This window comes from Hipposideros armiger, unplaced genomic scaffold (assembly GCF_001890085.2).
Source record: "Hipposideros armiger isolate ML-2016 unplaced genomic scaffold, ASM189008v1 scaffold_26, whole genome shotgun sequence".
In the NCBI taxonomy this organism is placed as follows: domain Eukaryota; kingdom Metazoa; phylum Chordata; class Mammalia; order Chiroptera; family Hipposideridae; genus Hipposideros; species Hipposideros armiger.
The window spans coordinates 2,721,879-2,735,690 of NW_017731376.1; the positions used below are offsets into that span (position 1 = coordinate 2,721,879).

General features: G+C 41.4%; 1 protein-coding gene across 5 annotated transcripts in view; it reads left to right on the forward strand.

Annotated features, from left to right (window-relative positions):
* The first annotated feature begins 2,095 nt into the window (after positions 1–2,095).
* Positions 2,096–13,812, forward strand: part of SEC24B (SEC24 homolog B, COPII component) — an 80,957-nt gene continuing 69,240 nt past the window's right edge. For 3 of the 5 annotated variants that reach the window (XM_019636034.1, XM_019636035.1, XM_019636036.1), the window contains exon 1: positions 2,097–2,468. In XM_019636034.1, the coding sequence (XP_019491579.1) occupies positions 2,348–2,468 (121 nt within the window). In that variant the 5' untranslated portion in view covers positions 2,097–2,347. Of the gene's footprint in view, positions 2,469–13,812 lie in introns of all 5 variants that reach the window. The other 2 variants (XM_019636032.1, XM_019636033.1) reach the window with 1 other exon arrangement.

A 13,812-nucleotide genomic window follows, 5' to 3' on the forward strand; every position in this document is an offset into this window, starting at 1 on the left:
GAAGGTTGAGAACTGCTGCTCATGTCCCAACCAATTCTGCTTAACTTTGCTATTTAAGAGCAGTGGTTGTCAAATTTCTGTGCATCAGAATCACCAGAACAGCTTGCTGTTGGGTCCCACCTCCAGTGTTCAGTAGGTCTGGGGTGGGACTGAGAATTTGCATTTCAAACACTCTGAGATCCACCTTTCTAAAGAACACTGGAACATAGTCTAAATATGTAAAACTGAAAATCCTTTGATAAGCAAAATAGTACATCATGATTAGCATAGCTTTATGAAGAAAGATGTAAATGAACCCACTACAGTTTATAGGGAATAGAGCAAAGACTTTGGAGTTAAATAGATATTGGTTTGATCTTTGGTTCTGCTATCTATAGTTTCATGATTTTTACTAAGATTATTTGAAATATATAAGCCTTAGTTTCCTCACTAAAATAAAATGATTAAAAAAAAATCCCAAAATTATTGTGAGGGCTAAATGGAAAAAAACATACCTAAAGTGACTAGCCCAGTGACTGGCACATGGTAAGCATTCAGTCCTTCATCTTTTTCCTCTTTTTCTTCACTGACAGCAGTCAAGGAATATGAAGAAATAAAAAGGAAAACATTTTCATAAAATTTGTAGGATCTGTCATTCAAAAGATTCTTATAAACATGCCAGAAAAAATACTATGGTGACTTAGTGGACAAGTGGAAGCAGCTTAAGTGATAAAGATTGTGGGAAAGATCTGTTCAAGAACAGTCCCAGTCCTCCTCTTTAGGAGTCTCTCCGAAAGAGATGGGGTTCACCTTCATTCCACATACCTCTGATTAAAATGGGCTTCTTACACCCAGGAGCATACATTCCAGGGGCAGAAAGTCAATTGCCTAGCTAGGCCCTTCTGCACATAATAGTGGGCCTTAATCCAGAGTTATTTTTCTGAACCATTTTTCAAAGGACTCTCGGGAAGTGTTGGAACCTGTAATTGTGTAATCTCTTTGATGAAGTAGAGTGTGACCTTTTGCTCATGAAGGCTTAGGCTTCTTGTGGAGAAGCTGGAAAGCCTGTGGAAAAGGGCTTGCTCTTTTTGTGTATATGGAGTATGGTGTCCTGTTGAAAACCTTAAGTCAAAGAGTACAAATCCAACCAACTGGAATCATTTTGTAGTTCATTTGGTGTATTTTGAAGCACCAGGTATCACTAATTCATGGCGACAACTAAAGGAAAGCTTTGCATTATTCTAGAATGATCAACACATTGTGTTTTTGCATAATTCAATAGACGAATCGTTCCAGAAATACCATTTGCTAAATCCTACTCTGAATTCAAAGTTTCTGAGCAAATTCATTTTTAATACAGGATAATGGTGGCATACTCCAGGTTCCAAGACTGCAAAGCCACTTGGGTAAAATGTAGTCCAGGGCTTGCTTGCCCGTTAGCATGCCGGTACAGGCCGGGGACTGAAAGATTTCACTAGCATAGACAAAGCAAGCCGAGTTCTGGCTTTGGATATTACAGCAGCTTCTGAACACGAGTCGGATGAGCCAACCCTTGGCAAAAATCATGAGTAAGATAAAGTTTGTCTTCTAGTTTTCCTTACTCCATTTTCCCCTTTTTGCTCCCTAGTTTTAAGTCAGTGGGAAAAGTTTTGAATAATGCAATTCTTATGGAGATTCTTGTCTTTATCATAGAGAAATTTTTCCTCTTCCTTTACCCAGAATTATAATTTCCTACAGATAGAGGGCTTGAATGTCCTATTTCCTTTGGAATTAACATTAAGAGGGGGGGAAAAAAATCAAGATTAAAAACCAAAACCAAACCCAGGGTTTTTCTTCCGAGTAAGGGTGGGTGGGGTCAGTCCGGTCTGGGCTCCGGATGTCACCACGCAGCCGTGGGATCCCCTATCAGCACTGCGGACCCAGGTCGCTGCGCGTTCCAGCCTCCGCCCCGGGCGAGCCGGCTCCGAGCCCCCTTCCCCTCCGGAGCTCTGTGCTTACGGTCGGGGGCTGGCTGAGGCCCACGCCCCGCCCCGCCTCGGGCGTGGGCTAGCGGGCTCCCGCCTGCAGGGGGCGTGGCGGCGGCGGCGCGAGGCCAGCGCTCCCGGGGAGCTGCCGGCTGGTGGGAGTTTCGCTGCTCGGGGTTCGGGGCCGGGCTGGGCCGGGTGGGCCAGGGTCCCGGTGCCTACGGCGGCCGAGGTAGGCTCAGCGGCGCCGCGCGAGGCCCCCAGCCGCGGTCCCGGGCGACTCCCTCCGTGACGCCGGCGCGTTCCTTCCTCTTCCTCTCGCCTCTCCAGCCCCGCCTTCCCTTCCCTTCCCTTCCCTCCGCCCACCTCCCAGCCGCGGAGCCGCCGCCGCCAGTAGCGCCGTCATGTCGGCCCCCGCCGGGTCCTCTCATCCGGCCGCCAGCGCCCGCATCCCGCCCAAGCTTGGCGCAGCCACCGCCTCAGGAGCCGCGGCGGGCCCGGGCCCGGCGCCGCACCAGCAGAACGGTGAGGCGGGGGGTTGGGCGGAGCGCGGGGCCTAGGCCGGCGGGGCGGCCTGCACGGCCGGATCACTGGGGCGGGGAGGGCCGGATCGGGGGCGTCGGGGGCCTGGGCTGCGGGTTGTGGGGGCGCCGGGGCCGGGCCAGCGGGGTGCTGGGGAAGGGGCTCCCAGAGCAAGGGAGGCAGCCGACCTAGAAAGCCGGGACCGGGGCTGTTTACGTAATGTGACCCTAGGCCCGAAACCGCCGGGGGCTAGGAGGAGCCGGGAGCGGTTTACAATCCCTCCGATCTGGCTCGGGCGCGGTGAGTTGCCCCGAGCGACCCCCGCCCTGGGAGACCGGGCCGAGAGCCGAGGCCGCCGAGTGCGTGGTATGGGAAGGCTGGGGTGGCCACCGGTCTGGGTGCATTGTGCCCTTCGCGACTCAGGAAAACTGCTTTGATTTCTGCAGTCCGGCGAGCACGCTCGCTGCCTCGAAGGGAACTGAAGTTAGTGCTCAAGTTTGTAGACAAAGGGTGTAAATATGCAGCCTAAATGTAACTGTAACCCTGACCCAATTCAGCCTCGAGATCTGTCATTGCTGCTGCGGCTGCTGCACGAGGGTTTGGGGGTTTGGGGTTCGCTGGTCGTCGTGTTTGAAAGGGAGCAGGTGTCAAACGGATTTAAACGAATGCCTTTAGATTGGATGCCCCGTCCCCCCCACCCCCCTCCCCCGAGCTTCAGTTTCAGAAATAGAAAAACGTGCCAGAGTTGGCCCTGCTTTGAGGCCAGGCCTTCCAGCCGGCAGCAGCCAATGCAACGTGAAAGCCGCTTGGCTTTGAGTATGCAGGAGTTTCGGGTGAAAAATGATCATCTCTAGGATATCCATTCCCTAATCTTGAGATGTGGAATGTTCTTGGATGGGGCCGATGAAGGGGGAACTCTCTTTATAGACTTGATAATATTTCAGAAGAGAACCCTCCAAAGTGATCTACTGAAAACTTTAGAAAGACGTCTGTCCTGTGTTTCTAAGGGAACAAAACTACACCAGTACTCTTAAAACGATTGTCAGGCTGACCTATTTTATCCAAGTTGTTAGTGAAAATTTGCTGGGCTTTATGAATCAGTTCAGCCAACATCTAATTCTTGCCACTGATGCTTTTCTTTTTTCTTTTTTTTTTTTTTTTGTCAAATGTCTTTTTAAATTAAATTTATTGGGGTGACAATGGTTAGTAAACTTAGGTTTCAAGTGTACAATTCTGTAATACATTATCTGTGTATCACGTTGTGTGCTCACCACCCAGAGTCCATTCTCCTTCCATCACCGTATATTTGAACCTCTTTACCCTCTTCTACCATCCCCCCTCCCCTCTGGTAACCACTAAACTATTGTCTGTGTCTATGAATTTTTGTTTCTTGGTTTGTCTTGTTCCTTTGTTGCTTTCAGTTTTATACCCTATGAGTGAAGTCATGGTTCTCGACTTTTTCTGTCTGACTTATTTTGCTTAGCATAATAATCTCAAGATCCAACAACCGATGCTTTTTCAAACATGAAGTTTATTGTTTATCCTGAGAGTCAGAGGTTGAATTATTTTCATAAGTCAAAAGTGATCGCTTAGCCATAATATCCTTTGGATCAGCCATACTTGTCAACATTGCGTGCTTTGCTTCCATTAGTCATCGTTTAATGGGTTTGAATGTGGACAGTGTTGTACGTTTCTTTCTCCGGTCTTGAATATCCATAAAGATAATTGTGAGCATTTTTTCTTCTTGTAAACTTACTTAACATAAGTTCTTATTTTTGTTTTGTTTTTAAAATAGCTTTGTGTATGAAGGAGCTGGAACATGATAATTTAAGAAGCAGTCCCAAGCCTTTTATAATATTGTAAACCCATGTGGTCCAAGGGTTGTGTCTTTTTTCGACTTCCTGAATATGCCTTATTGTCTTAGTGAACAGGTTTTAAAGTGGCAAATATTTATCTTAGCCTTACAAATTTTATGAACGTTCAAGGAATACCAGGATACCAGTTGTAAGCAGGATGTTAAATCTGTAAGAACCAGTTAATATATTTAGAAGCCAAACATAGATGATGCTTGATTTCTAATATTTATAATTATTACTTTCCTTTAAGGTAATCAATTCATTTCAACATTTTTGCCTGTTCACCTGTTGGGTACTCAAGATTACCCTAGTAGATAAGACAGAATCCTTTCTCCTAAATTGACCTGGTTTTTTTTTTGGTGACATTCAAGTTGAGTTTGACCTTGAGGGATTTGATAGGTAGGGGTAGGAGGGCAGTGTAATCTCCATGAAGAGTTTACATCGTGAACAAAAGGAAGTATGAAAGTGCAAGGCATATTTAGCAACTAAGCAGTTTAAGAGGCAGAAAACGGTGTTGGGTGGTAGGGAAAACCCAAGGCATTGGCGCTGAAAGGAATACTTCTAAGGGCCCAGGTTGCAGAAAGGCCTTAAATATCATGCTAAGGAAATTAAGTAAAGAACTAGGATCAGTTTGTTTTTGTTGTTGTAGAAGGAGGTAGTTTAAGCAGAAAAATAATAAGATCAAATCTGTTTGTGTTTTGTTTGCTAATCTTAGAAAAAAAAGTTTTTGCTACATGGTATTGTCATCTATAGATAACTATTAAGCAGTCATTTGTGTTTGTGGTTTATTCTTTTGCTCTACATAAACTAGTTTGCCTTTTAATATATCTCTGTAGAATTTCAGACATGGTGAAAAAGAAATAGGTCAGAAGTATGAAACATAGAAAACAAAATTGTAAAACTGGAATGGTAGCTACTGATCACTTAGTTCACTGGTTATCAGACTTTTCTGAAAACAGATTTGTTTTCCCACAGGAAATTGCATATACAGCCCAGATTGAGAAAGCAATAAAAGGCAGAACTGTTGTGGTTAAAATAGAGGAGGAGGTCCAGGGGTTTTTGCACCACAGTCTGAAAAACACTTAGTCCACTTCCCTAATTTTACAGATGAACTCATGATCCAGAAAGGTTAGTGGGTGTTTTCACCAATTCCTGTGTAAGCTTCATGAGGGTAGCAGTTTTGTCTGTCTCTCTTTCACTGCAATATATTCAGGGCCCGAAACAAATTATAGGTATCCATTAAACATTTAAATGAAGTCTAATTCAGTCTTCCTAATTCCAAGTCCAGATCTACCAACAAACCTTAAGAAGTTCCTTTTTAGACACTTTTAGAAACTTTGACATTGGAAAGTGTAGAGAATAGAGAGGCAGAAAACTGAGACTTCATTATAACTTTAACTTGTTTTCTAGGTTTAACTGCTAATGTAACATGCTTTCCCCCACTTATTTGAAGATAGAAGTTGACTTCTTTGAATCTGTGAAATATTTCTCTCAAACTTCCTTCCTTGGAGTTGTAGTTCTATACTTTAGTTTTTCATTGAGCAGAATATGGGCTTTTATTTGTATTTCCATATGAAGTATTAGTTGTATATTTTTCAACTTTTATTCTGCCTTTTGAGAGTCCTTCCAAAGCTGAGTCCTCAAACAAGGGAAGATTGAGTGAAATATTATCCTGGTCATGATAGTGTAACTCCAACATTTCTCCTCATTGACATGAATTGAAAGGGGTCTTAAAAGAATTTTTTTTGAGGGGGTGGGGACACCCAGGTTTAACAATAAACCACTGCCTTTTAATTCTGCTTTTAGGAAACCATTAGTGCTCCTTTCCAAATGAAAATGTATTTTCTTCCTTCCACATTCCTTTTCCAAGAATGGTGATTACTGACTGTTATCATTTTAATTGTCAATAATTCGAGAAAGTTGAGATACTAATGGGAATTATTAGAATTCATTATGGAAGATACAAATAAACATCCCATTTACTCAACAATATTATCTGGTCAGATATAGGAAACCTTTTAGCTTTGAGAGCACATGCAAAATTTAAAATGATAGTGTGTCTGAAGTAAGGTCCTTTTGATCAGAGTGGCACCTGTGTCTCAGGTTTCTGGTCTTCCTTTATAGCTAACCAGAGCATCAGGTCCTCTCTTGAAGATATTGCCATGGTATTATGTAACTATCTGAATACATAATTTCCTTTTAAGTTGATTAATAGATACCTCAAGGATCTTAAAAAAATATTCACTCCCCTATATAAACAAACGCCTTTCATCTAGGTTTAATTTTTATTTTGTGTTGCTGTACGTATTGCTTTAGTTATTTGCAGTGTCCTTTCATTTCCACCCACCCCCTTCCCTTCAGGTTTCTGAGATTATATCTGTAATAATTTTTGTAAACCATATTCATTGCCACTGATCCAAGTTTTCTGCTAACTTTATCTTTCTAATCCATCTGTAAACCCTGAAGTGTTAGAGCCTAAAGACATTGAAATAGATTTTAAGCCAATCTTCAATGGGCTTTCCTAGAAATGAGAGCATCTTCACAATCAGCACTGCGGTTTAGAGCAGGTCATGTTATATTCTGCCCCGAGGAAGCCACTGTTTGCAATAGGCCAAGCATACTCAAAATTGTCAGAAGGTGTGGGCTAGTGAAAACGTTGTAGGCTTTAATACAGCCTGAGGTTTTGTAGAGAAATCATTTGGCATCTCTGAGCTTCAGGGGATAATAATACCTTCCTGGTAGGGTTGTTGAGAGGATTACATTAAATGAGGTACTATTTTTAACCCTTTTGCCTCCACGTTAATTTATATTCAAATGAATATATCTGAAATTTTTATACATAAAGTAATGTCATTTATGTACAAAGCTCAAATTGTTATTATCAAATGCACAAAATAGTCCAAATATCAGCTTTTTGTTTTTTTGTGGATTTCTGACACATTTTGGGGAAAAAACTTGAAATCAATTAACGCCGCAAGAGTTGAAGGACCTGGTGCATAGCAAAATGAGGTGCTTAGCAAATGAGTGCCCTTTCATTCAGTTTTCTTCAGAACACCAGAATCTAATTCTCTGTATGGCAGGAACCATGTGACTTTGCCTCATCATATTCCCAGTGGCAGCATGCAGTAGGTACACTCAGTTGAAAAGTCAACTTGGCTTCCTATTATTGCTTTTTTAAGACTGGCCACTGAAGGGATCTGTGTATGGCCAGCTGTCCCTACCCCTTCCTTGTATTGAAAGCTCAATGACCATTTTAGTCTTTTGTTATTTTCTTACATTGTCCAGCCCTCCATCCATCCCTCCTACTAATCCAAGTCTTGGGAGGTTTCCTTTAATAGGCCATCTACCTCAGCTAGCTTGCTGGCTTGCTAGCAGGTGGGTTTAATAGGGTTCAAGTTTTCTAAAATTGTGTGTGGAAAGCTGCTTATAGTAGGGACTAAGCAAAAGCAGAATGAAGTAGGGAGGGGAGAGGGAGTAGTGAAATGCCCTGCCTAGGCGGCGGCCAAGGCAACCAAGTCTTAACTCACTTGTTTTTCCTAGTATTTCTGAGAAACAAGTATTGTGAAATGAACTTTGGAACCCACAGTGCCTGGCTTCTACACTACTTACCAGCTATTTGAATTTGTATGAATTAGTAGTGCGCTTTCATGCCCTGTTTATTTGTAAAATGACGATAGCGATACTTCACCGGATTGTTATGAAAATTATCTAAAATTATATAGAGAAAAACCGTCCCTGGCATGTAGTAGGTTCTCAACCAGTATCAGTTTTCTTTTGGCCCCTTAACTCTTAGCCCTTGTTACCATGGCATCCAAAGAGGACAACTGATGTAGTGGCAGGAAAAATCTATACTTAACGCAGGGAAATTTTGTCCAAATGGTTGCATAGGCTCTATCTGTAGACTCTTGTCTGCCAGCAGTGACTGGATTAGTTAGTTGCCTATGTGACTATAAACCAGCGGTTCTCAACCTTCCTAATGCCGTGACCCCTTAATACAGTTCCTCATGTTGTGGTGACCCCCAAGCATAAAATTATTTTCATTGCTACTTTATAACTGTAATTTTGCTACTGTTATGAATCGTAATGTAAATATCTTTTTGTTTTCCGATGGTCTTAGGCCACCCCTGTGAAAGGGTCATTTGACCCGCAAAAGGGTCGCGACCCACAGGTTGAGAACCGCTGCAAGCCTTCCATTAGAATAATCCAGGGTATCCAGATGTGATTGGAACTAATTGCAGATTTCCTTCAGTGTGTATGTACATATTTTTATGCTTGTAAAAAAATCTATTTTAGCAATATTATTGATACTTTATTGGCAGTGGTAGTATATTTCAAAATATTGAATAACCAGTACTATGTGCACTGACTACTGAATGGATACCAGCCTTGACACTAGAGCAAGATTCGGTAAGCCTGTAATATGCCAGGCATTAGTCCTTTAGTTGCCGAAATCATGAGGAGGCCTTAGGGGCCTGGGGCAAGGGGCCAGCATTGTGGGGCACACCAGGGAGGCAGGGTCAGGGCTGTGGCTGTTTACCAACTGGTTCAGAAGTATTTCAGTATTTTACCAAGGATGATTGTTAAAATGCATACTGGCTGAATATTGACGTACTTCTCGCTAGTTCAGTGATGAATGAATTGTATTCTTAGATCTGATTCTGTCTCTTTAAGTATAGGATAGAGGAGCTTGCAATTTGCTGCCCTGATGTTCTTTGGAAAATAATGAAAACCTTTAACCTGATTTTTGAAAAAAGTATTGAAATTTAATTCAGGAAAAAACTAATGAAACAAATGTTTTTGATACTAAAAATACCAGGGGTGCCAAAAACATGTATACAAGTGGACACTTTGGTCAGCGTTGCTCAAGCAGTAGTTCACCATAATCAGAAGTGTCTGGACGCTGATGGTAACCACTTTGAGCACCTCTTATAATTGCAGAAGTCAAACATGACTTGTATTCACCCTTTGTTATTGGTATATATTGAGTATTACAATTTTAATACAGTTTTACTTAAAATGTGTATACATTTTTTTGGCACCCTCTGTATTGCTTCTGTTAAGTGGGGACTGGGTAAGGAAACTCATTTATTTCAAGAGAGCCAATGATTAATTTTTTGTACTTTGTAAATTTTGATTTTCACGTCAGGTTTGCTTAAAGCAGGAATAGAATCAGTTTTGTTTGGTGGGAATCTAGGCTCTGGAAGGAGATTTATGTCACTGAGGCAGATAACCTTTGGGTAGATCTTGTGATAATTGAGTCTTGCCAAGGAGGACACCATGCTTATAGAAAACCAGAGTCTCTATTTAGGGGTGTATGATGTCAGTCAGGCTGATGAGCCACACAGCTCCATTGAGAAAGTATAATAGACTATTCATTAAAAATCTATTGTTTGCTTCTTAAGTCAGATTGGTACCAGTATGCAGATACGGTGTTAGAATCTGTTTCCCTGTTTTATGCAGCTGTACCTTACCTGAAGCTAAGAATTAAAAATTCTTTCAGAGATTGTATATAACCTGATTTTTTTCTGTTTTTCAGTGGTTTATTTGTTGATGCATTTTTGTGAGGCACTGTGTTAGGCTGTTTGGATGCAGTAATTAACTTCATTGAGTCTAACACCTTTTTTTTTTTTTTTTTTAAACATTTTTTACCTCTGAAATTGGAGTGCATTTTAGGATTGGTGGAATCTCAAAGGTGGTTTTACTGAATTGAAAGTCATAATATAATTGTGTGGAAACCTGCCATGTACACTTGAGTAATGGCCTCCTTAAATATGTCCCCATTCTAATCGCTCTAAAAGTTTGGCAGCTGTGATTGAGTTGGGAGATTCTCCTGGATCTGGGTGGGTCTGATAAAATCACAGTAGTCCTTGTTAGAAGGAGATGGGAGGAGTCAGCCCCCAGAGAAAGTAATGTGACCACAGGAACGCAGAGGTTGGAGTGATGAGCTTTGAAGATGGACAAAGGGGCCATAAGTTTAGGAATGCAGTGGCCACTAGAAGCTGAGAAGGCAAGGAATTGGATTCTTTCCTCAAGAGCTTGAAAAGGAACTAGCCCTGCCCATGGCACTGTGACCAAAATCAGTGAGCTTTTGACCTCCAGAACTGTAGAAGAAGAAGACATTTGTGTTGTTTTAAGCCACTGAGTTTGTGGTAATTTATCAAACTAGCAGTAGGAAACTAATACCTGTGATAAGATTTTTAAAAAGTGACAGCATCAAAACACCTTAGATATAATGAAATAGAGATTTTTTTTGTTTTCTTTTGTTTCAGATTTTTTATACTTGAACAGAGTATAATGTGTAAAATGCCAAAGTAAAAAAAAAAAAAATATCAGACCTCTGTCTCTATTTGTTCTTGTACTAGGCATAAATTACTTTTCATAGTGGAAACTCTTAAAGGTTTGTATTCTTTCTCTTTAAGTATCTTACAGCCTTTGCTGATACATTATGATGAGGTAAATGCCTGATGTAGAAATATGTGAGGATTATTACTAGGCTTTTTTTTCAGAATATAGTAATGGTTTCTCTGAACCAGGCACTATGCTAAGCCTTACGAATATGATAAAGCTGAGAGCAAATTTAGACCCAATTTTTTCACTTACAGACTTTGCAAGTAGATAGACCTTTACGGTTCATATGAAAACAGACCCAAGTTTTTCACTTAGAGTTTGCAATTAGTCATTTACAGTTCATGTGAAAAGTGCTGTCACAGCGGTTCAAGATACTATAGATGCAACATTAAGCAGGCATTCACTTATAGGTTAGAAAATTATTTTCTAGAGGAAGAGCTGAGTTGAGGTCTGAAGAATGAGTAAGAGTTAGTTAGATGAAGGAAGAAGAGGGGATTTTTGAAGGCTTCGGGTGTAGGGAAGAGCCTGTGTGAAGGGTCAGAGGTGAAGTATGCCTTGAGAAAAATTTAGTGTGGTAAGGGTATGTGCAACAGTGATTCTCAGCCTTTTCATATTGATGGCTACTTTAGTGCTAACATTTATGGTGGCATTCTTGAAGGAATTAAACTTTGAGCACCTGTATTTACAAAAAAAAAAAAGTAAGTTTCAAGAAAGTATCATGTATTTACTGATCCCCTCAGAAAGCTTTACATGGTTAACTGTATCCTGCCCAAACCAACCTCTGATGGCTTATTGAGGCAAAGCTCTAGCATACACTCTTACCTAAAATTGTGCTGTGGCTTCTTTTTTTCTTTTTTGTTTTGATGGCAAGTTATATCTCTTCTTACCAGGTCAGCATTTAGTGTCACTTCACCATAACAATAAGCACCCTTAGTTGTAGCAAAATTGCATTTCATTTACTGATCAAACTTTGGTAGACCCATGTGAAGGACTTGCAGTATACAGTACACTAGGGCATGCCTGTTGAAAATCATTGTGAGTAGTGAGCGATGAAGCAGGGGAGATATGTAGGGGTCAGATCATGAAGGGAAGGGCTTTTGCATTAATTTTCTCTTTTCTGATGTAACAGTACCACAAATTGGAGGCTTAAAACAACATGAACTTACCATCTGTGGGTTAGAAGTCAAACTGGGCTAAAGTCAGAATGTCAGTAGGGCTCCATCACCTTCTAGAGGCAATGGGACAGAATCCATTTCTTTTTCTTTTCCAGCTTTTAGAGGCTACCCACATTCCTTGACTCCTGGCTATCTCTTTCCAACTTCAAAGCCAGAAACATATTTCTCTGAGGAGGCTTCTGTAGTCACATCCCCTTCTTCCACTTTTAAGGACTCTTGATTACACTGTGCTCACCTAGATAATTGAGGCTAATCTTCATATTTTAAGGTCAGCTGATTAGCAACCCTAATACTATCTGCAACCTTAACTCCCCTGTGCCATGTAATCTAACATATTCACAGGTTCTAGGGATTAGGACATGGACAGATGGGATGGGGAAAGGGATTGTGCTGCCTTCCATTTTCTTATTGGCCATGTTAAAGAATTTGAATTTTTTCCTGATGGCGAGAGAAACCATTAAAAAGCCTTAAACAAGGAAGTAACAATCAGATTTGCTTTTTAGGAAAATCACTGTGGCTATGTTTGGTGTAGTCATTTGTCTAAAAAATTGTGTCATACAATTAATTTAGTAGTTCATTTCCAGCATTCTTTTCTGGTAAAAACTTACATTGCAATAATTTTAGATTTGTAAAAGTGATGCAAAGATGCAATACAGAAAATGCAATACCCTCACTCAGCTTCCTCTAAAATCTTGCATCTTCTTCTCATGTTTTAACATCTTACAAAACCATGGCATATTTATCAAAACTGGGAAATTCATACTGGTGATATACAATTAACTAAACTATAGATTTTATTTATATTTCACTAATTTTTCCACTAATTCTTTTTTCCCCCTTCCTGGATCCAATCCAGGATATCATGTTGCATTTAGTTGTCGTGTCTTTATTTTCCTCTGGTCTGTGAGTTTCTTAGTCTTTTTTTTGTTTGGGGCGACATGAAGTACTAGTTATTTTATAGACAGCCCCTCACTTAGGCTTGCTGATGCTTTCTGATGATTAGACTGGGATTATGAATTTTTAGGGAGAATACTACAGAGGTGAAGTGCCTGTCTTACTGCATCACATCAAGGGTTGCATGACATCACCTTGGTTTCTTGTTAGTCATGTTAACCTTGGGCACGTGATCAAGGGGCTGTCTTAGCTTGACCTGCTATGACAAAATACCATTGATTGGGTGGCTTACACTATAGACATGTTATTTTCTCACAGTTTTGGATCCTGAGAGTCTGAGATCAGGATGCCATTGTGTTTGGGTTCTGGTGAAGACCCTCTTCCTGGCTCGCAGATGACTTCTCTCGCTGTATTCTCACGTGGCTTTTCTCAGTTCATGCATGTGGGCAAAAGAGATCTCTTCCTCTTTTATAAGGATACTAACTCCATCATGAGGGTCCTACCCTCATGATGTAATCTAGACCTAATTACCCATAAAGGTCCTATCTCTTAATACCGTCAAATTGGGGTTTAGGGCTTCAACATACACATTTTGGGGGGACACATTCAGTTCCTAATAGGAGCTACCTGGCAGGTTCCCCCACCAGAAAAGTTACTATTTTTTTTCTTTTACTACTGTTTTTATTAGGAGTAACTCACTTAACTCCAGTCTACATTTAACAGAAAGGGAATTTTTTTTTTTTTAAGATTTTTATTGGGGAATTGGGGGAAGGGGAACAGACAAGTTGCTGTCGTTTTTGTTCTTCAGTCTAGTTGTGGAGGACGTTGCTTCACTGGCCCAAGTTGGCACCATCATTGCGCTCTTCCTGGGCGAGGCAGATCAGTTGCCGGTTTCCGGACCACCTCTCACTGCGGCTGCTGGCCGCTCACGCTGGCTGCTGGCTACACATGGTAGCCCATGGCAACCCACTGCCACAGGGACTGCAGCCTACGCGGCAGCCCAGCTCCAGGTTGAGCTGTTGTTCAGCATCTTAGCTGTAGAGGGCAGTGTCACTGGCCCTCATATGTGGGATC